Here is a 25,860-nt window from a genome sequence, read left to right on the forward strand (position 1 = left end):
GGGCGGAAAACATCCGTGCGGGAGACCGGAAGCTCCATCCCCAATATGGCCGCGCCCAGAGGTCTCTTTGGAAGTGGTCCCTCCACCGTCATGTGACGCGGGCCCTCGCCCCACCCGTCTGCAGCCACTCCCTGTCTCGGTCCCAAGCTCGAGAGGGCCACGTGACACTGTCGGGGCCAGTCACGTGAGGCGCGGATCCTGGGTGGGAGGGGGTCGGTGGAGGGTTCCGGAGTGGCAGTGAAGGAGGGAGATGGCGGGGTGCAGGGGGTCCCTGTGCTGCTGCTGCAGGTGGTGCTGCTGCTGCGGTGAGCGTGAGACCCGCACCCCCGAGGAGCTGGTAAGGAGCAGGCGGAGCCCGCCTGGGGAGGGGGCGGTTGCCAAGGGATGGCGAGAGGCGTTGCCGGGGGGTGGGGCCGAGCCGCGCTGGGGCCTCAGGTGGCAGCGGGTGGGGTCTGGGGACTGCATCCTAAGCTCTCGAAGCATCTGCCGGGCTTCACGTGCCCGAGTCTGGGGTCTTTTCTCATAACCCCTCCCTGGAATCTGAGGGAATATCCAAGCCCGCTCCAGTTAATCCCCTCCGTGTTTTCTTTTATTTCCATGTGAAAAGAGTTTTGAATGAAACCAGCGTTTTCAGAATGAGCCCCTTCACTGGACTTTGTGCTTATCATGCAGCTGGCTTAGTTTCCCCAGCTCTTTCTCACCGTATCCCTCACCTTTTCTGGGTCATTGATAATCCAGCTTCCTTCTGCAAAGCACCCTGGGAAGACTTGAGTTGCTGTGTCCCAGAGTTGACAGGTCCCTTCTGTTTTCAGATTCGCCACATTGTCAGATGGAACCTGATTTTTTCCTCCCTTTAGCTGGCAAGGGACATCTTTGAGGTGTCCTGAAATCGTTATTTGAAGAACACATCAATAGAAACAAAGAGCTCAGCTGGATGACCGTAGATTGCCACCCACAACACCCCCTATCCCAAAAGTGGTTTGTTTGTTTTTTTGAGGTCTTGTTCCCATTTGATAATAGTTCGAGACGATTTGGAAATTAGCAACAAATTTCCATAAATTCTTCTGTCTCTTTTTACTTTTAACTGTTAAAAGAGTCTTGCTTTTGTGGATCTGTTTTTCTAGACCATCCTTGGAGAAACACAGGAGGAGGAGGATGAGATCCTTCCAAGGAAAGACTATGAGGTGAGATTCTTAGACGCTGTCTTGGGTAACAAAAGCAGTGAGTGACCTGGTCACTTCCGACCGAGACATTAGGATTTCAGTGAGAGATGCTCTTTGTCTCTCCCAGGGAGTGAATGGGTAAGAAGAGGTCATTTGTCTCTCTCTTGAGAAACGAGCTGTTTAACAAGCCCTTTTCTCACCATGACCCCAAAACAGGGTCTGGGTATGTCTCCATGCATTCACAGGTCTGTGGTACCTTAACCTGGATAGAATATGTTTGCTGTTAAACTCTTTGCTCTTACAGCTAGAGACCCAGAGTCAAAGCCACTGATAGTGTGTGTTCATAACAGGTGTGGGACAGGAGTGTGTGCTTCTCTTCGGAGAGAACTTCGTTTTCAGATAGTTGATTGTTTCCTGCCCAAGGAACTTTTTTCTGAAGTGCTCTTAATTATAGTCCTTGTTTCAAGTATGGGATTTTGTGTGTGTGTGTGTGTGTGTGTGTGTGTGTGTGTGTGTGTGTGTTTAGTAAGGCCAGTGCTGCTGGAGTAAAACCAAACAAATACACCTCTTTATCATTTAATCCGTTTACGATAATGTGTCTGTGATTTTTGAAATAACAAAAACAAGTCTTGGTTGTGATGGAGAATTCTTAAACTGTTTACAAAAAGAAGCTAGAGAAAAACCCATAACCCTGTTCATTAAAAGATGACCATTAACCTGACTGAATGTCCTTTTCCATGTTCCCATTCCTGCTTTTTTTAAGTAACAAGTGTGATTTTTACTACATGTCCTATTTTAACATGTTTTCCCCCAACTTGAAAACAACTTTCGTATTGCTAAGTACTTTCCTACAGTATCTTTTTAAATAGACAAATATTTTTTATTATGCCACAATTTATTTAATTTGATTTTTTTATAGGATGAACTGTATAGTCTTGACTATCCTTTCTTGTTCATTTTTAATCGCTTCCTTAAGCAATTCTAAGAAGTGTAGTTAATCATGCATGTATAACGCTTTTTTAAAAATGTCACATAGGGGCGCCTGGGTGGCTCAGTCGGTTAAGTGTCCGGCTTCGGCTCAGGTCATGATCTCACAATTTGTGAGTTCGAGCCCTGAGTCAGGCTCTGTTGCTGACAGCTCAGAGCCTGGAGTCTGCTTCAGATTCTGTGTCTCCCTCGCTCTCTGCCCCTCCCCCACTCATGCTCTGTCTCTCTCTCTCTCTCTATCTCAAAAATAAATAAACATTAAAAAAAAATTTTTTTTTAATGTCACATAGACTAAAAGTTCAATATTTTAGGGCACTAACAGACTAGTTTTCTTTTTAACATTTTATCTTTTGCCGTAGAATTTAGTACAGCTAATAGGATTTATTAGCATAACATGGAATTTCAAAAAAACCTTTCATTATAGAGAATTTCAAACATAGAGAAAAATGGACAGGATAGTATATTGAAATCCCTTGTACTCATCATACAGTTTCAGCATTCAACTCCTGCCCAACCTTGTTTCATCTGGCTCCCATCCTCTTCCCCTTCCCTTATTATTTTGGAGAAAATTCTACCCATCACGTTATTTCACCCATAAATAATTCAACATGCATCTGTAGAGGATAAGGTTTTTGTTTTTCTTTTAATGTTTATTTATTTTTGAGAGAGAGGGAGAGAGGTGCAGAGTATGAGCGGGGAGGAGCAGAGAGAAAGGGAGACACAGAACCTGAAGCAGGCTCCAGGCTCCAAGCTGTCAGCACAGAGCCCAACACGGGGTTCAAACTAACAAACTGTGAGAACATGACCTGAGCCAAAGTAGGACATTTAACCTACTGAGCCACTCAGGCGCCCCAGGGATTTTTTTTTTAGCAAAACAGGATACCATGTTCATACCTAAGAATTTAATAATGATACCTTGATATTAAATGTCCAGTGTTCAAATTTCTCAGTTGTCTGATAAATGTCATATAATTTTTTAATAGTTTGTTTGAACCCAGTTCCAAATAAGGTCCTCACATTGCATTTGTTTGATTATCTTTTAAGGTTTTTTTAAACTTTTTTTTTTTTTTTTTTTTAAGTAATCTCTACTCCCAGTGTGGGGCTCAAACTTGCAACCCCAAGGTCAAGAGTCACAAGCCCACCAGGTGCCCTCCTTCTAAATTTTTTTTAATCTGTAGGTCTCTCCTTCATCTTTTTCTTCCCTTGCAGTTGACAGAATAGTTTTAGGACTCTGGCATTTGCCAGTTGCACCACCGTGGTATATGCTACACTGACAGGAATGCTTTTCATGAATCAAAATAAAAAAGCACAGTATCGGGGCGCCTGGGTGGCGCAGTCGGTTAGGCGTCCGACTTCAGCCAGGTCACGATCTCGCGGTCCGTGAGTTCGGGCCCCGCGTCGGGCTCTGGGCTGATGGCTCGGAGCCTGGAGCCTGTTTCCGATTCTGTGTCTCCCTCTCTCTCTGCCCCTCCCCCGTTCATGCTCTGTCTCTCTCTGTCCCCAAAATAAATAAAAACGTGGAAAAAAAATTAAAAAAAAAAAAGCACAGTATCTACTGTGCACACATCTACTGATGTGTTTTCCCATATTTCTAAAATATTTGTGTCCGTGCACACTGTTGAGAGGTTTGCAACAATTAGTATAAGAAGCCCCATATTGTGCTGTCAGCTTACATTCCCTCACTGAGCCCAGTGATGTTACCCTGAATGTGTGACCATGACTGGAACTTTCTGGCAGCTTTCATCTACCCCCTGGAACTCACCATGGTTTCTCTGCTCCATTGATCCTGCTATTCCCAAGCCTCCTTCTCTCCTTTTACTAAATTGCACTTACGTTTGTAATGCATTTACTTTCACCTGATATGCATATTTATGTAAATGGTATGGGTTAATGTTCTTTCATGTGAGTCATTAATATTTCTCAATTAACTACCTTCAAGGATGAGCTTCTTGAGAACATTTGCCTTGCATAAGAGCAAATTTAGCTGGACGCTTAATCAGAAAAGTCTGCTCAGATTTTATTAGGGATCAACTAGAAAACCCTTCTTTCGAAAATCTTTCTAAAATGTGCTCCTTCTCATTCCTGCCTCACTAAGAGTTCATTACACCTACTTGACTAATTTCTTTGTAAGTTGGGGGTCTTACAAGATGTTAGGATTGCTGTTTTGACATCCTTTCTCGTTCTGGATGGTTCATCTGTGGGATGAGTCTGTTAACAGACAGTGATGTTTCATGCTGGTCACAGACCCTCTATTGCTGTTCTGAATTAGGGAAAGGCACCCCTCAGAGCAGAGGATTTAGAATAAAAGGCCTCTCCCTCTGGGCCACAGCAGCTCCTCTAGCTCAAGACCCATTGAAAGTGCTTGTTGGTGGAACGTGGGCTGCCTTTCAGCCCCACTTGCCCTCTTCCCCCGCTCCCCCCACCGTGGCTGTATACCATTTTGCTCATAACTTTGGGCAGCAGGACACCTATACACATTTTATTTAAAAAAAAAAAAAAAAAAAAAAGTTGAGGCGCCTGGGTGGCTTAGTCAGTTAAGCATCCGACTTCAGCTCAGGCCATGATCTCATGGTTCGTGAGTTCGAGCCCCACGTCGGGCTCTCTGCTGTCAGCACAGAGCCCACTTCCGATCCTCTGTCCCCCTCTCTCTATGCCCTCCCCTGTTCACGTGCACATGTGTACCATTTCTCTCTCTCTCTCTCAAAAATGTAAACATTAACATTTATTTTAAGTTGTTAGCCCCCCACCCCCGACCCAAGAGCAGAATACGGCAGAAATAAAAGGAAGTTCGTCGTCACAAAAGAGAAGTAAACGATATCTCGTTTTAATGAATAAATTATCTAGTCCATTGGTACGTACTTAACAAAGTGTTAAACTCAATTTAAAAAAAAGAAAAGATCGATGTCCTGGTGTTAGAATTGTTTTCAAAATGTCCCTTTTAACAGTTTTATTGAACTTATAACTCATAGTCTATACAGTTTATCCATCTAAAGTATATGATGGAGTGGTTTTTGTAGTATATTCACCGAATTGTGCCACCATCACCAGATCACTTTTAGAACATTTTCGTCACCCCAACAGGGAACCCTGTACCAATTATTGGTCACTGCTCACTCCCCTTGACCTTGACCCTAACCCTAAACAACCACTAGTCTACTTTCTGTCTCTAGAGATTTACCTGTTCTGGACATCTTAAAAACCTCTTAAATGTTTATGAAGCCGTAGCATTATTAAACAAACCATCAAGCACATAATGGGCTGGCAATTTCTCTATGTGTTTGGTATGAAGGACATTCGTATTTTTCAACATTTTTTCCCTGTTTGTTCCTGGAATGTGGTATCACCTTAACGTTTTTTTTTTTTTTTTAATGTACATATATATTTATATGTATGTATATAAAACACATATAAATATGTATGTATTACGCGCACATACTCTATATCCCACCCCTTGCACAGTAAAAAAATCTACATATAACTTTTTGACTCTCCAAAACTTTCTACTAATAGCCTACTGTTGGCCTTACTGATAACATAAAGTCAGTTAACCCATAATTTGTATGTAACGTGTATCATATGCTGTATTCTTACAATAGAGTAAGTTAGAGAAAAGAAAACGTTAAGAAAAAAGAGAAAATACATTTACAGTACTGTACTGTATTTTTTGAAAAAAATCCGTGTACAAGTGTACTTGCTCAGTGCAAATCAGTGTTACATGGTCAACTGTATTACACGTATAGTATGTTATATATATGTAATCACTAAATACATACATATCCTCATCATTCACAGATGAGTCCATTTCCTGGCAGAAGTATTTTTTACCGACTGCGGTATTTTGTTTCGTAATCAGAAAAAAAAAGTCTTTTTTAAATATAAAAAGTACATGTGAGAATTTCAAACAACACCCAGATGTGAACAGCCGCCTCAGAGATATGCATTGTTAACAGTTTTCCCAGGGGTGCTTGGGTGGCTCAGTCGGTTAAGCAGCCAGCTTGATTTCAGCTTAGGTCATGATCTCACAGTTCATGCGTTCAAGCCCCACATCAGGCTCTGTGCTGACAGTGTGGAGTTTGCTTGGGAGTCTGTCTCTCTCCCTCTCTCTCTCTCTCTCTGTCTCTCTCTCTCTCAAAAAATAAATAAGCTTTAAAAAAATTTTTTTTAAAGTTTTCCCAGATGTCTGGCATTATCTGCTGACATTCAAATAATCTTAATTTTGTGTCATCAAAACAGGATCATATTATATATTTCATTCTGCATCTGGCTCTGTTTGTGTACTTTGCATTTTCTTTTACTTAATAATTTCTATACGTTTTCCACATCCGTCTGTGAAGACCTATCATAATTATGGTTATGTAGTCTTCCATATTTGGATGTTTGATCATCGATTTACTAAGTTGCCTGTCGATGCCCCAGGACCCTTTGAAAAAAGGGATTTGGACTTTGGGGATACATATGGATGGAATAAATTGTCACGTGTCACACCTGTGTCTGGCTGACTGCTGACTCTTGTCGTGGGAGTGTGGCTACCGGGCCAGCGTCCAGCTTGTTCGCCAGCCTATGTGTAGGTAGCAACAGGTTTAGGAAGGAGAGAACACACAACACATCATTTCCTTTGTTGCCAGACTGCTGCTTCTCTTACAAAACATAGAAGAAATAAAATTAGTTCCTTTGAGTTGTTTCTCAAGATGTCTCTGGCACACACACAGATTTGTTGCAGAATAGCCGTGTTGCAGAATAGCTCAGTTTAAGGAACACTGCTGTCGATGCAGTTTTAGGAGCTGTGCTGAATCTGTGCCTCTTCCCAACATAAACTGAAAGTTGCTTTTTAAAATACCTTCCACGTTGGTTCGTCTCGTGACTAACCTCTTTCTCATGGAAGCTGAGTACTGAAGAGACTTGTAATTAACTGATTCTCTAAATGAATTTGGTTCTGGTTAGTTGATGTAGTGGGATAAGTCGGGTAACACTGATAGCCAGAGGTCTTTTCATGTTTCGCAGAAGCAGGATGTTTAAAGATAGGTAATCGAACGCTTTTCCCGCAGCAGGAGTCTGTAGCCATGCTGCTGGAACGTTCGTGCACGTCCAGCACCAATTCTGATGTGACAGATCAAAGGTCTGAGATGCTGCACTTCTAACCAGCTCGCCCCACCCGCCCCCCCCCCCCCGGTGCTACAGGCCCACTGTCCTACCCGTCCACACTTGGAGTAGCAGGAACCTAGAGCTTTATTTTCCAGGTTTCGGTAATTGTTCCTGTCTTGTGACTTTTTTTACTCCCGTTTGTCTTTCAGAGTTTGGATTATGATCGCTGTATCAATGACCCTTACCTGGAAGTTTTGGAGACCATGGACAATAAGGTGAATCCCTTATTGATTTCTTGGGACTGGAGAGATCTCACAGTAGCTTCTTTTTCCCATCTAAATGCCCCTGTGAATAGCCTTACTCCCGTGGCTTTTAGCCCCTTTCGTGAGATATCTGCATTTACTCCTGAAACCTTCACCCTGTCAACCACAGTACCCACAGCCAGTGTACCTGGCCCAGCCTCTTACAGTATATCCTTCTGGCCTTGTAAAGCACCTGCTATAGCAGACGCCATTACCGTGCTTGCTGTCCCTGTGGAATCTAGCCTGACCCTGATTGGCCAAGATGTGTTCCTTCCTTGCTGCCAACAAAGCCGTATAATGAACTGAGCTTGTCTTTCTCTGTGTGAACAGAAAGGTCGCAGGTATGAGGCGGTGAAGTGGATGATGGTGTTTGCCATTGGAGTCTGCACTGGGCTGGTGAGCAGGGGGGGGCGTGGGGACGCGGTGGGCCAGAGGGGTGGCAGAGGTCAGAGGGCAAGTCATTTGTCATGATAACAGAGACCACCTTTTCTGTTTTTCTCCCCCGCCCCCAAATAATGATCCTGACACCGTTTTCATGTCTTGTTTTTCTCTTTATGAAAGTGAACCAGACATCACTGGTACTCTTTAAAGCACTCAAAGGCTTGGTTAGGACCAAGCTGTCGTAACATGGCATTGTCCCGTCAGGTAGACATAGTGGGGAGAGTACTGAGTGGAATCTGAGGTCACTCTGTAGGGAAAAAGCAAAGTAGTGGAACAAAACCAACCGACATACCCTTTCCTTTAGTATGGCGTGCCCATAAGCAGGACACCGTAGACCTCAGTGAATTTATTGTCCTGGGCTGCTTTCCTGCACGTGGCTTGTTTTATCTAGAAGGTAGAGCTGGTGGCTGTGGGTGGAGGAACATGCCTGAATACACAGGGGCCTGGGGTCGGCTTGCTCGTACGTGAATCACAGACCAGAAAAGATTATGAAACACTGCCAAACTTGAGTAGTAGCACAAGGCCTGGAATCCTAACTGCTGACCTAACCACACTTAAAGCTGGGGAAGAGAAACTGGAAAAGTCAGCAGACAGTCAAAATGAGATGTCAGATATGATTTGCCATCAGTACAGTGTTAGAATAGGCAGTCTTCCTCCATCAGGGCTGCTATAATAAAAACACCGACTTGCAGGAACTTAAACGACAGGTGTTTATATCTCACGGTCCTGGAAGCCAGGAAGTTCAAGATCAGTGGTACCAACAGATCTGTGTCCTGGGCTTCCTGGCTCCTGGCTGTGTCCTCACAGGGCAGAAGGGGGCAAGAGCTCTGTGGGGTCTTTTATAAGGCTACTAACCTTATTCATGAGGGCTCCATGCTCAGGACTTACTTAAACCACCCAAAAGGCCCCATCTCATAAGGTCGTCATAATGGGGGTTAGAATTTCACCAGATGAATTGGGGGGGGGGGGATGCAAACGTTCAGTCCAGGACTGGGGTTATAAGTATTCCTAAGCAGCAGCCTGTTTATGTCTCTGGAATGACTACAAGTCTCACCTTGACTCTGTATGATAGACCCATAAAATGCAAACATGTGTGTAATGTAACGTAGCCACAAAGGTTATGACCAATTTTTATTTTTCTGGCGCTTGTCAAATTTTTACTGTAGTAGATTCAGAGGCCAAGGACCATCTTACTAGTTAAGACAGACGGCACTCAGAAGGCCTCTTTAGTGACATTCTAATGGATGCCGATGTGGGGGAACTTGGGTTGACCGAATTGTTTTACTGAAATTTTAGAGTGTCTACGTTGTTGTATATGTTTCTGGTTGCAAATTTCCCGGCAATAAGCATCTACATGTTTAGTCTTTCTGCTACTTTCATATCAAACTCCTTTGAGCTGCCATTTATCGGTACCAGCAACTATACCACGTACCTTCGTGTTATTGGAAGGCAGACTTGCCTTTATAGCCTAGCAACCAGCTCTTGTTACTGCTTGGCTCTCTTATCCTTAGATCTGTCACGGTATCTGCTGCAGTACTTGAAAGCCTCCAGGCATTGGCTTGAGGGAAGGCCAGAGTCAAAGGCCTGAAGCCTTTGATCCTGAATCCACCAAATCATAAACCTTTCCTGAAGTTCTCCTTTAAGCCCAGAGCCGAGACTTGGGGCCTAACGTGGATTGGTTGGTGGAGCATGGTTTTCTCTTACTTACCAGGGTGATCATTGGCTGTCAGCCAAAATAGCGACCTATGAAGTATAAAAGAGTAAAAACAAACCGGAAAAAACCATATACACCTGAGTAAATGTTGTTTTTCAAAGTTACATCCTAAGCTATATACTTAGCTAAGCATCACTGAAGATATTACTGGAATTCTTCATCTGAAACTGCCTTTGGAACATTCTGAGCAGTCCACGATTCTGGATATTACTGTAGTCACAGGATGGCCTTCCTCGGTTTCACGTCTTTTCCGGCATCCTTTTCCCTCTTTGTTTTACTCTCCTTCTCTCGGCAGAGCTATGCCCCCATCCTTTGTTCTTTGGAGAGGCGGTGGGGCCAGGCTGGCAGGGAATCTCCTGGAGAGTCAGAGTCCCTAACAGGAAACCTGTTTCCTCATTGCCTGTTGGTAACGCGGGTGCAAAGTGCCAACCAGGAAAGGCCAGGGGGTCATCCCAGCATTTGAGCAGAGTACCTGCGCCCCGGTGGGGAAAAGCTGTGTGACGGTTTGCTTGCTCTTCACAGGTGGGTCTCTTCGTGGACTTTTTCGTGCGCCTCTTCAGCCAGCTCAAGTTCGGAGTGGTTCAGACCTGTATCCTTTTCCCGGTCCTTGGCATTCCCAGATGTCAGCAGTCTCTGACTTTGCTCTCGTACCGAGGAACAGTAGACAGGGTCTGTTGAAGAGTTTTCGTTAGCCATTCAGCTTAAGTTTTGTAATGATCATTGAAGGACACAGGAGGAAGAATTTGATAGAGACTCGTGTTCAGTTTGGGAAGACACAGATCCCACAAAGATGCCTGCTCTTCCCAATCATCTATAAATTCAGTGTGTTCCAGTCACAATTCCCGTAGAGTTTTCGAGGAACTGGAAAATTCTCTTCCTAAATTTGTTGGAAAGAGTAAAGGGCCAAAGGTGGTCGAGACAGTTTTGAACAAGCAGGGGGGACTTGTCCTACTCAACGTGAAGGCTTGCATAATTTAAGATATAGTAACTGAAACCATGTCATATTGGTGCAGGAATTCCCAGTTAGGCCAACGGAGGGTAACAGAAGCAGAAATTAGCTTGCACATGTAGAGAAGTATGGTGAATGACAGTTAATGTTGTAAGTCTGTGAGGAAGAGATAGATAATTTAACAAAAGATGCTGGGACACTGGTTATCCATCTGGAAAAATATAGATTCCTACTTTGCACTGTAAATTAATTCCAGATGGATTGAAGATGTAAATAAGCAAAACGAAACTTGAAGAGACCACGTGATGTCAAGAGTAGGGAATAATTTCTTAAAACTCCAGGAGGCGCAGAGTGAAAGGGAAAAAGATCAATAAACTCGACCACAGCAAAGTAAGTTTGCTTTTCTTTCTTTTTTTAAAAAAAATTTTTAACGTTTATTTCATTTGGAGAGACAGAGAGCAAGCAGGGGAGGGGCAGAGGGAGAGGGAGACACAGAATCCGAAGCAGGCTCCAGGCTCTGAGCTGTCAGCACAGAGCCCGCCACAGGGCTCAAACTCACAAACCGTGAGATCGTGACCTGAGCCGAAGTCAGATGCTTAACCGACTGAGCCACCCAAGCACCCGAGTTTGTTTTTCATGCAAACAAAAAACCTCAAACCACAACAATAAAACACCATAAACAAAATGGAAAACGAGTCCACAGCCTAGGAGAGGTGGTTCACCATGCATTTAAGAGGCAAGTAATTCGTATCTGGAACACAGGAAGAGCTGCAACTCGGTAAGGAAAAAGCCTAATAGAAAAATGAGCAAAGGAGCAAACAGGCAATTCTCAGAAGAGGAAAATTGAATGGTCAGTAAATAAACCTGGGGAAAGGGTTCCCCTCACCACTAACCAGGGAAATGCCAGCCAAATAGACAGCAACTCCTGAATCCCTCTTTTTCCTGCGGACCTTGGACCTGGGACATGTGCGTACCCGTTCATTACAGCTTTGTGATTGCAGAAAGGTGAAACCACACAAGGTGGGAGAATGGAAACATTGTACCACTACAATGGTACCATGGTACAATGGTTCGTATGGTGTGATTTTATGCAGAATTTACAATGAATGGACCAGCGCTGTATATATCAACATGACTAATTCTCAAAAACTTGATGTTGAAGAAAAGAGGAAATTGTAGAATGTGTATGAAGTGCAATCCCATTATTTTAGTTTTAGAAACATATACTACGATACGGCTACGTATAAAAACACAGAAAGACACCCAATAATTTCAGGTTAGTAGTTTCTCTGAGGGGAGAGAGGGAGGGAAACAAAGGATTTTTTTTTAATGATATCTAATATTTTAATTAAAAAAATAACCTGGAGCAAATTCAGGATTTGTTAAAGGATGGGTTGGGGGTGGAGGAGGGTGTTTGTTACTTTTTATAAAGTGAAGTGTTGATGTGAAATGTTGGGGTCCGGGAGTGAATGGTCAAGAAAGATTCCTGTGATGTTTTCGGTGCAAAAAAAGGTGGTCTTATTAAAGCACAGGGACAGGAGCCATGGGCAGAAAGAGCTGCCCCAGGATTGTGAGGAGTGAGTGATTATATACTTTTAAGTTGGGAGGGGGTCAAGGATAGCGTTAAGTCTTTAAGGAATTTGGAAGCAAGGTTTCCAGGGCCTTGAGAGGCTAGCTGCTGTTAAGATAAGGTTATTTACCATTGTCTAGTAAAATCTTTGTCGTGGAACCCTTCAGATGTGTTATCAGTGGGCCGTATGTTTGAAGGATGATTGCTAACATAAACCTTGGGTTGGGAGTTGAGATAAAAGAAGTTTCCAAAGGGATTTTCGTATGTTAAAGAAGACTGAGGATCCCGGAGGTCGAGCAAATGTCAAACTAAAGTTGCCCTTTGCCAGGAGCATTAAGGGTCAGACATTTGAGCTCCTGGAGGGCAATCACTGTACCACCTCAAGTATTTGTCGATGGGCTGCAAGTTGTAAGGTTATTTGAGTTTTTCTACATTCCTTTTGCCTTTGTTCTCCCCATCACTATTTCATAATTTAAAAATGGCCCCTAATGTAGAAGACATCTCAGGCAGTTTCCTTTTTTTTAAGTTTATGTATGGAGAACAGGAAGATGCACAGGAAACAGCCACTATGTCTTAGAGGAAGGGACACCGCACCATTTCAGGTGATGGTGGGAACGCCCTTGACTGGCGGAGCATGTTTTCCTTAACCCTGGTTCTGTAGCGGTGGAGGAATGCAGCCAGAAAGGGTGCCTTGCCCTGTCCCTCCTCGAGCTCTTGGGTTTCAACTTGACCTTTGTCTTCCTGGCAAGCCTTCTCGTCCTGATTGAGGTGAGGTGGTGTGGGTGTTGCCTTTTTGCTAATGAAGTTTCGGATTCTTTCGTATCCACTGCTGGAAATGCCGGGAAGCTGAATCAGACTTAGAAATGTAAGTTCCGGCAGAAAGTGGCCCCTCCTACACTTAAGAGTTGTTTCTGAAAGTAAAGGTTTCAGCCTCTGGTGAGATTACAGAGGAAAAGTCCAGATTAGGAGGGTGGTTCTCAACCGTGGCAGCACATTAGAGTCACCTGGGGGACTTTAAAAAATGACTTTAAACTAACTTTAAAAATGGCAGATACCCGGCTCAAATGAATGAGATCGGAGTCTCTGGAAGGGGAATGTCTGCATTGGCAGGTGCAAGTTTCCCAGGTGATGCTGACTCACCGGAACCTGTTAGGAATGCAGCTGTTTCGGTTTCCCCTCAGACCTGCTGAGTCAGAAACTCAGGGTGGGGCCCACGGGGTGATGCTGATGCGAATGAAGGGCAGCCCCACCCCCACCCCCCACACCTTGGTAGTGAGGCTGTTGCCAGTAAGCCATAGGACCAATGGATTTTGAGTTTATGGGTGTCCTACTCTCCCCCATCAGCCAGTGGCAGCAGGTTCTGGAATACCCGAAATCAAATGCTACCTGAACGGTGTGAAGGTGCCCGGAATTGTCCGTCTCCGAACCCTGCTCTGCAAAGTCTTTGGAGTGCTGTTCAGTGTGGCTGGAGGTAAGGAAGCTCTTTCTGACTTTTATCCTTCCAAGTATTCAGGGGGTGAAGATAACAAGAAGCATCATGTACGTAAATTAAGTCGATCTGGATTTGAAGGGCCTGCCCTCAGACCCCTGCACTGTTTCTTGGTAAGTCGTTGTTTTAAATGTAGACACGTTAGGAAGTTACCAGAGATAAGTGACAAACACATTTAGTTTTGGAGTAGTGTGACCATCTAGTTGGTCCATGGAGTTGGCTTTTAGCAAAGTCAGCAAGCTTTTTGTGTAAACAACCAGACAGTAAATATTTTAGGCTTTATGGGCCAAGAGGCAAAAGGGGAGATGTTATGTAGGTACTTAAACCTCTATAACCATTTGAAATAGATCCATGTAAGGATGTAAAGACCAGGGCACCTGGCTGGCTCAGTCGGTGGAGTGCATAACTCTTGACCTCGGGGTTGTGAGTTCAAGCCCCACGTTGGCTGTAGAGATTGCTTAAAAATAAAATCTTTAAGGAAAAAAAAAAAAGAATGTAAAAACCATTTTTAGCTCCCAGGCTGTAGAAACAGACATTGAACCTATCTTGGTCCACAGACTATAGTTTTCTGACACCTCAATTTAAAGAGTATTTTCTCTTATTTGATGGGAATTTGACTCTCTTACAAAGTCATATAATCATCTCTGTTGTACGGCTGTCGAGAGAAAAGTCTACATAGCAAAGGTCTCCTGACCAAGTGGGGTGTCTGTGCTGACTGATGGTCTCCTCTTTTCCACCTGTTCCCAGGGCTCTTTGTGGGGAAGGAAGGCCCCATGATCCACAGTGGAGCAGTGGTGGGAGCTGGCCTGCCTCAGGTAAGAGTTGATGGGCTGGGACGATACATCCCTCACAACAGGCCCCTGGGCAGGGGCACGTCTGTGGTTGAGTTGATAACCAATTTGTCGGGAGCACCTAACGTGGCTTTGGAATCAGATGTCAGTTTGGGTTGAGGTGGAAACTGTCCTGTCATCCAGGAGAGTGGGTAACTGGTACTTCGAGGTTTTAACAAGGCCCTGCTGAGTGCCCGGAGCAGCCATGGGACATTCTGTTCGAATGAAAGTCACCTGGTGCTCCCATAGCCATCGCCAAGCACCTGCACGTCCCGGGGCTTGATGGGTCATCTACATGCTGCCAAACCTGAAGAGGCTGGAGGCACTGACCGAGGCGGTCTCAGGCCCAGGTCTGTGCCGACCCCCTTTGGGGTAGCACAGGAAAGGTAGCAGCCGCTGTCTGCTGAGTGCCCTCTGGGCCAGACTCTCCATATACCGACTTCTTTCTTCTTTAAAGCCACCTCAAGGGTTTGGTTGGCCTCAGTCATCCCCATTCGCATTTGAGGAAACTGAGCAGCCGGCTCGGGACGCCACAGCTCCCGCTTCTCACGGTTTTTCTGGATTCCCCAGCTGCCGGTTGGAGAAGTCTGTGTTTCCTTATAGACAGCCCTCGTGCTCTGAGGGAAGAGTCGCTGTGGCTGTGGGTTGTCCAAGCCCATCTTCTGGTGTCTCTCTTGCTACTGCGTCATCTTCTTCACATCAAGTGCTCATCCTGGCCTCCCAGGAGTGAGCGGAGACGGGGGGAAGAGGCCAGGCGAGGGCTGGGCGGCAGCAGCCTGAGAATTTGCTGGACACATTGGAGGATGGCTCTCCCGGCCCCTTTCTTACTGACCTCCCCTGAGCAGAGCCTACTTCGTCTTCTGCTGCAGCTTTCAGATCCTCCTTTTGCTCAGCAGTTTCCCCTTTTGCTTTGCTTTGTTTCTTTTTTTTTTTTAAGATTTATTTATCTTGAGAGAGAGAACATGAGAACACGTGCATGCATATGTGTGTGCGCACGTGAGTGGGAGAGGGGCAGAGAGAGAATCCCGTGCTGTCAGCGCGAAGCACATCGTAGGGCTCAATCCCATAACCCTGAGCCGAAATTGAAATCAATAGTCGGACGCTTAACTGAGCCACCCAGGCACCCCTCCTCTTCTCTTCCTTCCTGACTTGTTGACTGTGCACTAAATGCGATTTCCAAAGATCCTAGAAATATGGGGGCAGGAAAAGAAGTTCTTTCCAAAAATGATGCCTCCCCCCGCCATGTTGTTCTTCTGGACTTCTTCTTGTAACACATCTGGCTGGGTGTGCTCAAGCAAAGGGACTTCCCAGGGCCTCGGTCCCTGTGGGCCCCCCTCTGACTTTGTTTTCCCTTCCTCTAGTTTCAGAGCATCTCCTTACGGAAGATCCAGTTTAACTTTCCCTATTTCCGAAGTGACAGGTATGAAAACCCAACCCACTTCATTTCCTGCTGCTCAGACCCCTACAGTCACTGAAGCTGGCTTGTGGTCTGCCTGGCCAGGCAGGCTGCGTTCGGAACCCAACCATCAGAGAAGGGGGCGGGGCTTTGAATGTTTCTGAGAATACGCACTAGGGCCATGCTGGCATCATGGCTTCTATTTTATCATGACCTAAGGCCTAGAACCATCTCAGGCAATGAAGAAGACAGCCCAGTATCGAATACATGACCAAGAAAGTCCATAGGCGTATTGTCGAGAACGTGTTTTATGTTCCAAAATGTCGTACTTGGTCAGCTGCCTCTGTGGGTTGCAAGGTGCTCTTCCTGGTACTTTTTCGCCCCATGGGATTTGTGTGTGTTACTGACCTGCACGCCTTGCTGGGCCCTTGCAATCAGGGGCCCAGGTTCAGAGCTGTCCATCTTCTCGTATCAGGAGTCCCGCCGGTCGCTATTACCGCTCCTCTGCATGTAAACAGCGCTTTGACATTTTTCACTGATGCTGAGACTTGCTGGAAGAAGGATCTGGTGAGAACGTGGCTCAGCAGTGACCGACAAAAGTCTGCACTCAGTCTGTGTTCAGAGCAGACTGACGTCAGGGAGCCCCTCCGACTTAGGAGTGTGTTTGGCTCTTAGGTAAACCGTATTTGCTGCTCAGTCGGCCTCACCAGACACCTGCCCGTCATGAGCCCTGACTGCGCGTCACAAGACGTTGGTGGACCAGGAAGTAAAAACTGCCTTCTGCGGCCTGAGGACTCTTTTTTTTTGGGTAAACCACCTGTCTGTCTTCTCTCCCCCAGAGACAAGCGGGACTTTGTATCAGCGGGGGCAGCTGCTGGAGTTGCTGCAGCTTTCGGGGCTCCCATCGGGGGACCCTGTTCAGTCTGGAGGAGGGCTCATCCTTCTGGAACCAGGGGCTCACGTGGAAAGTGGTAAGGAGGACTTTGAGTGAAAACCTTTTCCTAAACCTAAAACCGCTCCCGCCCCCGAATTAAACTAGACATCTCTTACTTAGTGTGTTTACCTGTCATTTGGTTGAGACCAGGACGGGTGACTGTATCAGAAAGTCCTTTGCTCTAGCCCCATAACCTCCAAACTTTGGACTTTTCTGTACTTTTCCTATTAATGCCCCCATCCTCAAATCACACTGCCCTTGTCCTCTGTTGATGAGCCGTCTGGCGTAACAATGGGAGACGGGCTGAGGTCAGAGGCAGGCAGTGGCAGAGCTTGGACTTGAACCCTACTAGCGTCCTACCTCAGACTACTGTGTTCCTCCTCTCGTATTTGCTGTTCCTTTTAGGGCACAATATCCAGTCCATAATAGGCGCTAAATAAACGGACTCTCCCAATAGGCTGTTGAATGCATACTTCTTACGGCCTGATTTCACACTTTCTCACGCTTGAGGTGTGCCCACGGCGGGTTTCTATGCAGGGCAGTAGGTTTCCTGAGGCCGCGTCCAGCAGAAAGTCGGACTTGTCACTACTGAATGTTCTCATGCGTCCCCTTTTCTCCTAGCTCTTTTGTTCCATGTCCGCCACCTTCACCCTCAACTTCTTTCGTTCTGGGATTCAGTTTGGGAGTTGGGGTTCCTTCCAGCTCCCTGGATTGCTGAACTTTGGCGAGTTTAAGGTAGGTTTTATCTTTTCTTCCATAGTTGTTGGTTTTTGTTTTTGTTTTTGTTCTTACTTGACCTATGAAAATCGCTCTTAAGTACCAGAGAGAAGTGGTCAGAAGGGCAGGTATGGCTTCCGGTGGGGCATCTCTGCCCCGTTAGTCTCGTGTGTGTGCTCAGTGCTTGGCGTGGGTGGGCTTCCAGCACCGCATTGGCTCTTGTAGAAAGAAAGCAGCCTCGCCTCTTACTTCTTTCTTCTCTGCTTCTATCCCTCCCTGTTCTCACGGGCACTATGGTTTTTCTCTCTCCCTCCCTTGCCCCTTCTCTCAGTGCTCTGACTCTGATAAAAAATGTCATCTCTGGACAGCTATGGATTTGGGTTTCTTCGTCGTGATGGGGGTCATTGGGGGCCTCCTGGGAGCCACATTCAACTGTCTGAACAAGAGGCTTGCAAAGTACCGTATGCGAAACGTGCACCCGAAACCTAAGCTCGTCAGGTACCTGTGCAGTCGCCTCCCCAGCCTGCCGTGGCTCCCTGAGCTTCCTGTGGACCGGGCCACCTCTCCCTAGGAGGGCGAGCGTGTGAACTGACCCTCCTTCCCGTGCCAGCTTTGATTTCATGTCTCAGACGGAAAACACAGACGGGGTCGTAGATCTCCTCTATTTGTCAGACAGGCCAAAAGGCTGAGTCTGAGATTAACTTACATCAGAGTTGCTGGTTGAGTCCCCGCCGCGAGGACACGTGACAGAGTCAGAAGGCTCTCACCCTGGGACCTAAAATGGAGGGCCATTTTGTTCCTCTGAGACAGATGATGTGGATGTAGCAGCCCGTGTTACTGGCTACCCACTGTTTACATACGCCTTGCTGGGATGCAGTGAGTCGCTGACAAATTCTGCACAGATGCTGACTGACTAGAGGCTGCCGGGCGTGTTCTTTGGGGAAGTGAAGGTTGGGGGTAGACAGGGTTGTGACTTTTTAGTTCCCAGGACTGGGGTGTCTTTTTATCTTGTAATAACAGCTGTGCTTTGCTTCCTAGAGTCTTAGAGAGCCTCTTGGTGTCCTTGGTAACCACTGTGGTGGTGTTCATGGCCTCGATGGTGTTAGGAGAATGCCGACAGATGTCTTCTTCGAGTCAAATCGGTAATGACTCATTCCAGCTCCAGGTAACCCCTGTGCACCTGCTACCTTTGTCCTCTACCCACAAAAAAAAAAAAAAAAAAAAGAAGAAGAATCCAGAAATGTATGACCTGCCTCTGCTTAGGGCTAGTAGATACGTTGGGTTCATTGCTCTGCGCCTGTGTCAGATTGCTAAGAGATAGAGGAATCTGTAGTAGCCTTTCTACTGAAGCAAGAATGTGCACGCTCTGTCCTTTTCACTTTGGTGAAGAGTCATGGACATCCTAGAGGGGAAGTCTTCTCTCTCTCCAGCCCCCCGGCCCCGCTTTCTGTTGATCCATATTAACTGGAGACCAGCTCAGGAAGCTGATCATCCCTTCTTCATCAAGCTCCAGTTTCCTCTTCTAACTCTTCACCCCTGAAAGGTGCCCACCAGCCTCACCGTGATTGTGAGAATCACCCCTAAGATGGGGAGAAAGGAATGTCTGTTTTGGGGTGATCAGTGATCTGGCTCTCCTGGCATCTTCTGGTTCTTACTGGGTTTAGGTCATTTACTGGCATATGTTCTTTTTCCGTCTCTCTTTCTCTCTCTTTTTAGGAGTATTTAGTATTTTCTAGAACCTTTCCCTGAAAGAGCAGGGTCATTGAGGGAAGCATTAGAGCTTTGTCCCGCAAGTTTTTGGTCCAGCTGTTGGGTTTAGAGAGCCGCATCTGGTCAGCCAGATGCAAGGTTCTGGCCTCTAGGTTAGGGGCTCAGGAGTGTTCACTAAGTCCCCTGTCCTCTTGTTGCCCCTGAGTAGCCGCTAAGCTCCCTCAAGGCCTCGGTAGGGACGTTGTCTTGGATGACTGTCCTTTTGGTGTCCCCAGGAGCATCCATGAACAGCACGTGTTAGATCAGGTGTCAGCAAACTATGGCCCACGGGCCAGAGCTGGCCTTTGGCAACTGCTTGTTTTTGTGTAGCCCCCGAGCCAAGAACAGTGTTTGCATTTTTAAAGGCCGTTAAGGAAAAGAAGAATGTGCAACAGAGGCTGTCTATGGCCCGCAAAGCCTAAAAGATTTATTATGTGGCTCATTATAGAAAAAGTTTGCCAGCCACTATCGCTAGTCAGTCCTGAGGCGATCTCATCACCAGCCCAGCATTTTCCAAATGTGTTTTGTGGAATGTTGACACATGTGATTCGGGAACAAACAGAAAAGAATTCTGCAGTCTGTCAGGGTAACCAGAATTAAACAGGTTGCTCTAATACGGGACTTCCTAGGGCCTTTAAGATTCCAGGAAGTGTGACAGACGTTTGGAACGTTTATTGGGTGCCAGGGATTCCACTAAGCACTTCACGTGCAGGACTCCATCGAATCCTTACCACTGCCATGTTGGCACCCCATTTTACAGGTGGGAAGACAGACAAAGCGAGGTCTTGACCGTGATCTCTCAGTAGCATATAACATGAGGTCGGCATTATTCCCATTGCATAGATGAGGCAGCTGAAGCTTTCACAGAATGAAATGCCTCTCCCACCGGGCTGGCGAGGGGCTGGGTTAGAGGCCGGTCCTTCTGCATATGGAGCCTGTGCTCTGCCTTCAGCAGGCTCCCTGATCTCCAACAAGTGCTGTGCTGCATCTCGGTGCACTCGACCGCAGGACTCTTTCCTGGGAGCCCTCGGGACTGGGGTTCCTCTAGACATAGTCTGGGAAACACTACACCTGTTGGTCATTCTGCGGTCGCACACACATTTCTCCCTTGGCAGCTCCTCCCTGCCAGGTTCCTCCAGTAGGGGGCACTGACCTGCTTCCTGCGGCAGCCCTCATCCAGCTGTATCGCCCAGGCAGGCTCACCTGGCAGGACTTTGCAAACCCATCACCTCACAGGAGGGCATCTCTAGAATGTCCTCAATAGAACTGAATCCAGGCGAGATCCATTCCTCGTGATGAACTTTGTAGTAACAGTGTATCCGTACACACAGTGTTAAGTACCCGACCTGTACCGTTGTGCACCAGAAGCTAAAACACAGGGACTGTCCTACCCCAAATGCCCTTGTCCTCCAATGAGTCAGGCCGCTACCAGGATGTCCTCTTCCCACACAAAATGGCGGAGAGAACGAGAGGTCTGAATCGTGGAGAAATCACCTCTTTTCCCTGTTGGGGTTTTGTTCAGCCAGACGGGCCTGGGAGGGAGAGACAGCCAGGAGCAGAGCATCTCCTCCAGGCCTCGTGTGGAACTGGCTTTTCTCCTGCAGAAAATGCAGGGGGGAGGCTTTTTCCATTTGGACCCGAAGTCGGGCATTGGGTCAGGCAGGAACCTGGCCTGTCCTCCACCATCACCTGTCACCTCCCAGCAACTCATCTGTCACCCACCTCCTCTTCCCACAGCCCACGGGGCTCTGGGGTCAGGCTTCTGGCAGTGCCACCTACTAAATTAGCACCAGGAGAGGAAGCAGAGGCAGATCCATGGCGAATTTCATTGTAGTAATTCAGGAGCCTTCCTCCCGATTCTTGCGTCCTCAGAACATAAGGGATACAGTATTACGGTTGGCTGCTCATGGCTAGAGATCTGTTTTTGCCACAGGTTTAATTTCTGGGTAAAACTTGCGAGCCAGACTTTCTCAACCTGAGCAGAGACATCCCACTTGAAGACTCTGAGCGCCCTGGTCCGGTGTACTGACCCTTTAGTGACCTTGTGCCTACTTTTTGATTCCTGTGTCTCAGGTCACATCAGAAGATGTCAATTCAAGTATCAAGACCTTTTTTTGTCCCAACGAGACCTACAATGACATGGCCACACTCTTCTTCAATCCCCAGGAGTCTGCCATCCTTCAGCTTTTCCACCAGGATGGTGAGAATCCGTGAGCCTGCCGTTCTCGGGCGATCGGTCTTTTCTGCAGGGAACAAATTACCATTTCTCTGTCCCTTCTGTTGGCCCACGGACACAGCCACGCTTGCCCTCAGATCTGAGCAATAGAACTTTTCCTTTGTAATACCAACCCAGACCAGGCCAGAGTTTCTGCCTCCAGTGTCGGAGGTGGACCAGTGGGGTACGGAAGGATCTGGAAGGATCCAGGGCAGCCCGGTAGGCCTTGGTGGCATCCGGTGGTGGGACTCAGGGTGGCCCTTGCCTTGCAGGCACTTTCAGCCCTGTCACCCTGGCCTTGTTCTTCGCCCTCTATTTCCTGCTCGCGTGTTGGACCTATGGCACTTCTGTTCCTAGTGGCCTGTTTGTGCCTTCCCTGCTGTGTGGAGCCGCTTTTGGGCGTTTAGTTGCCAATGTCCTCAAAAGGTACCGTGTGTGTGCGTGAGCACGCCCGTGTGTACATGCTCGCGGGTGTGGAAACCTTGAGATCCTCAGCCAGGGTCTCGGTTTCCTTCGTCCCCAGCTACATCGGCTTGGGCCATATCTATTCGGGGACCTTCGCCCTGATTGGTGCCGCAGCCTTCCTGGGTGGGGTCGTGCGCATGACCATCAGTCTGACGGTCATCCTGATTGAGTCTACCAACGAGATCACTTATGGGCTCCCCATTATGATCACTCTGATGGTGAGTGCTCCCCTTCCCGGCCTCTCTCAGGTGCGCGGCCAAGATTCCCCACAGCCCGCCCCCCCCGCCCCCCCCCCCCCACAGCAGCTTCTTTTCAAGTCTTTGTTTCCTGTTTCAGGTGGCCAAATGGACGGGAGACTTTTTCAACAAGGGCATTTATGACATCCACGTGGGCTTGCGAGGCGTACCACTTTTGGAGTGGGAGACAGAGGTGGAAATGGACAAGTGAGGCCACGCCTTGTCTTCGTGTGCTTGTTTCAGAATTTATAAACTCTGGGGCCCGAGGGATGTTTGTATCAGGGTGGGAGGTGGTAATTAAGGTTCTGCGGTTGGACTGCAGGAAGCATGTAGGTGTGGCGGGGACCCGGAGGTGGAGGACAGAGGGGCCTGGTGGGGGCAGAGGTGGGCAGGCTGCTTCCTGGTGGTCTTTGGCTCCTGTGGCATTCCGGTTAAACGTGAAGGGGGGTCTCTCGATGAGGCCTGTGTCATGACGACGTTTAAGGGTCTGCCGAGCCCTGTTGAGTGCGAACCAGCCTGCTTCCCACGTGCCTAATGAGTGTCATGCTATCAGCAGTGCTTGTTCTGGGCATAATCACCAAATTCTCCATCAGCCCACAAATGGTTTGGGCCGCCTGTGTCTGGGTATCCCACCCAGCCCTGAGAGTCCCACAGAGGGATCAGCAGACTTTCTGCAAAGGGGCAGATAGCGTTTTCAGCCTTGCGGGCCACGTGGTCTCTGTTAACGTATTCTGCTCGGCCACTGCAGTGCAGACGCAGGCACAGATGATACGTAAGTGAGCGGGAGAGGCCAGATTTGATCTGTAACCTGCAGTTGCCACCCCGGTGTAAAAGGACACCCCGCGCTTTTTTTTCTTTTAATTCCAATAGTACGATTAGCAGTTCAGTGGTAACACAAGCAGCGTGCCATGGAGGGCTGAGGAGGGAATGGCCGATCACCCGGACAAGTGGATGGGGTCTGTGGGGAGGGGACATTTTGTGTGGAGCTGAGGGGTGAGGAAAGGCCCACCAGTTTGGCAGAGCAGGGAAGGGCGTTCCAGGCACGGGGAAGGGCATTTGCAAAGGATAGAAATCCAGAGGAGCTGCCAGAGAGAGAGGGAGACACAGAATCTGAAACAGGCTGCAGGCTCTGAGCTGTCAGCACAGAGCCCGACGCAGGGCTCGAACTCACAGCCCATGAGATCATGACCTGAGCCGAAGTCGGACGCTTAACCGACCGAGCCACCCAGGCGCCCCAAGAGGAGCTGCCAGAGATGGTTCAGAAGAGGGACCCCCACGGTCCAGGAGTGCAGGAGCACCGGGACTCGCTCCCGAGTGCTGTGGGCTCTCTGCTGAGGCTGGACGGCTTTCCTCCCTCCTCTAGACTGAGAGCCAGTGACATCATGGAGCCCAACCTGACCTACGTCTACCCGCACACCCGCATCCAGTCTCTGGTTAGCATCCTGCGCACCACAGTCCACCACGCCTTCCCGGTGGTCACGGAGAACCGGGGAAACGAGAAGGAGTTCATGAAGGGCAACCAGCTCATCAGTAACAACATCAAATTCAAGGTACAGCAGCCCGAGGGGAGCGGTGGGCGACAACCAGGCAGTTTCTTGACACACACCCTCATCTCGTGCCTGCCAGCCCGTAGATGGGGTGCCCTGGTTGGCTCTTGGCGGGGAGAATCAGCCAATCAGCCTCTTCATTACGTGCGGCGAGCGAGTGAGTGTAGACACGATAGCAAGTGTGGACTTCGTTAGGCCATTGGGACATGTGTCCGTTCTCATTCCAGCGATCCGTGTAGGCGGATCTTTTGTTTTAATTGACGTGATTTATGGCGTATAAGTGGTAGCAGGGGGCTCTCTAGAGTTGTCAATGACAGAGATGGACTTGGGCCTACTTAAAGACAGAAAAAGAAACAAGCCGGAGGCTGCAGGACTGACAGGAGAGCTGGAGAGTGGGGAGCAGCACGCCGGGTGTGCGGGCGGCTGGCAGACGCCCTGGAGGGGACGCCAGCCGCTGCTCCTGATTTGAAATCCAGGCAGTGGGAGAGTCCCGCTGCCTCACGGAGGCCTTGTGCCCACCCCTTGGCTCTGGGGGCCAGGCCCACATACGTCGACGGTCCCCCCACGACGTGATGTAGGAGAGGGGCTCTCCCTTGGAGAGTTGAAGAGGGGCTGCTCCCAAACCGAAGGGGTGGGGAAGGTGGGCCGGCAGAAAACCGCAAGATCCCAACCCCGAGGCTCAGAGAGGTTCCTTTCAATCCCAAGCCCCCTGAGCCACCGTGAAGATTTCTTGCAGTTCCTCTGTCGGCTTATGCTTTTGACCCCACCGTCCCCCAAATCCCCAAGCTACGAAGATGCCACGTTTGTGTGCCCGTGCCCGGCAGTCGCTGGCCGCCCCGCTAGAAACCTGTCCCCTCCCCTCCTGCCCACGCACAGAAGTCCAGCATCGTCACCCGGGCCGGCGAACAGCGCAGGCGGAGCCAGTCCATGAAGTCGTACCCATCGAGCGAGCTGCGGAACGTGTGTGACGAGCACGTCCCCGAGGAGCCGGCCGAGAAGGAGGACCTTTTGCAGCAGATGCTGGAGCGGAGGTGAGCGCGCGGGCTCCGGGAGAGCCGGCGCTCTGCTGTTAGCTCCCCAGCTTCCTGGGGATTTGGGGAGCTGGCTGGGGACGTGGGGGAGAAGCAAGAAGCAGTCCTGCTGCGGGTGTGCTAGGCAGCGTCTGGTTTTTATGTAACAGATACACTCCCTACCCCAACCTATACCCTGACCAGTCCCCGAGCGAAGACTGGACCATGGAGGAGCGCTTCCGCCCTCTGACCTTCCACGGCCTGATCCTGCGGTCACAACTGGTCACCCTGCTCGTCCGAGGAGTCTGTTACTCTGAAAGTCAATCAGTGAGTGTCTCTGGTCTGCACTGGGATTCTCGAAGGCACGGGGTGGCGGGAGGACAGTGTCTGTGCCTCCGCTGGGGAGGCCAGGTGCCAGCGGGCTGCTGTGAAGGGTGCGTGCGGCCCCGCGGCTCCCTCTGCCGCGGTCCGTGCCTCTCAGGTGGCCTGAGCCGCAGGGGACTCTCCCAGTCACCTTCCCCTTAGTCTGTGCGCTGGCTGTCAAGTGTCCTTCTAGCCTGCAGACTTTTAACATAGTTTCTACGCTTTGATTTCTGATTCGGGCGAACTTTTGTACGTACGTTACCAAAAAATACTGTTCTTCCCATTAATTTCCTTTTTTCCTTTCCTTTGGTGTTTACGGAGAAAAGCAGGGGTAGGAGGGGGTGTCTTGTTCAAAGTGGTCCCTGTGGCGACCTGAAGACCCTGAAGGTTGCCCAGAGGCCCGGTTTCCAAACTGACACTCCTGGTTCGGCTCTTGCCCACAGAGGCCAGCCTGAGGTCACTCGTGGTCCTGGTGGCCTGTGGAAGAGAGCCAGCGTGGGGCAGGACAAAAGGGGCCACAGGGAGAGCGGTCTGTGGTGAGGACAGCCTGGCTGGATGAGGGTGGAGGTGGCGTGTGGGGCACAGGAGGGGTGAGGTGGGCTGGGTGAGCAGAAACCAGCCGGAACAGGTGCCGCCCGGCAGGCGGCGGGTGGAGGACGCTGTGTGCAGAGAGAGCGGGGTCCCAGGGAGAGAGATCAGGA

General features: G+C 48.6%; 1 protein-coding gene across 1 annotated transcript in view; it reads left to right on the plus strand.

The window, feature by feature from the left end:
• The first annotated feature begins 138 nt into the window (after nucleotides 1–138).
• The window catches only part of CLCN6 (chloride voltage-gated channel 6), a 32,690-nt gene continuing 6,968 nt past the window's right edge, over nucleotides 139–25,860 (plus strand). Inside the window, 21 exon segments of the mRNA XM_045475640.1 lie at nucleotides 139–337; nucleotides 1,125–1,184; nucleotides 7,442–7,507; nucleotides 7,865–7,930; nucleotides 10,212–10,278; nucleotides 12,870–12,976; nucleotides 13,553–13,679; nucleotides 14,445–14,512; nucleotides 15,889–15,947; nucleotides 16,763–16,833; nucleotides 16,836–16,894; nucleotides 17,479–17,592; nucleotides 17,906–18,072; nucleotides 18,613–18,739; nucleotides 21,397–21,523; nucleotides 21,811–21,964; nucleotides 22,062–22,221; nucleotides 22,340–22,446; nucleotides 23,603–23,789; nucleotides 24,663–24,817; nucleotides 24,967–25,123. Coding sequence (XP_045331596.1) covers nucleotides 251–337; nucleotides 1,125–1,184; nucleotides 7,442–7,507; nucleotides 7,865–7,930; nucleotides 10,212–10,278; nucleotides 12,870–12,976; nucleotides 13,553–13,679; nucleotides 14,445–14,512; nucleotides 15,889–15,947; nucleotides 16,763–16,833; nucleotides 16,836–16,894; nucleotides 17,479–17,592; nucleotides 17,906–18,072; nucleotides 18,613–18,739; nucleotides 21,397–21,523; nucleotides 21,811–21,964; nucleotides 22,062–22,221; nucleotides 22,340–22,446; nucleotides 23,603–23,789; nucleotides 24,663–24,817; nucleotides 24,967–25,123 — 2,292 coding nt within the window. The 5' untranslated portion in view covers nucleotides 139–250.

This window comes from Leopardus geoffroyi, chromosome C1 (genome assembly GCF_018350155.1).
Source record: "Leopardus geoffroyi isolate Oge1 chromosome C1, O.geoffroyi_Oge1_pat1.0, whole genome shotgun sequence".
NCBI classification, from domain to species: domain Eukaryota; kingdom Metazoa; phylum Chordata; class Mammalia; order Carnivora; family Felidae; genus Leopardus; species Leopardus geoffroyi.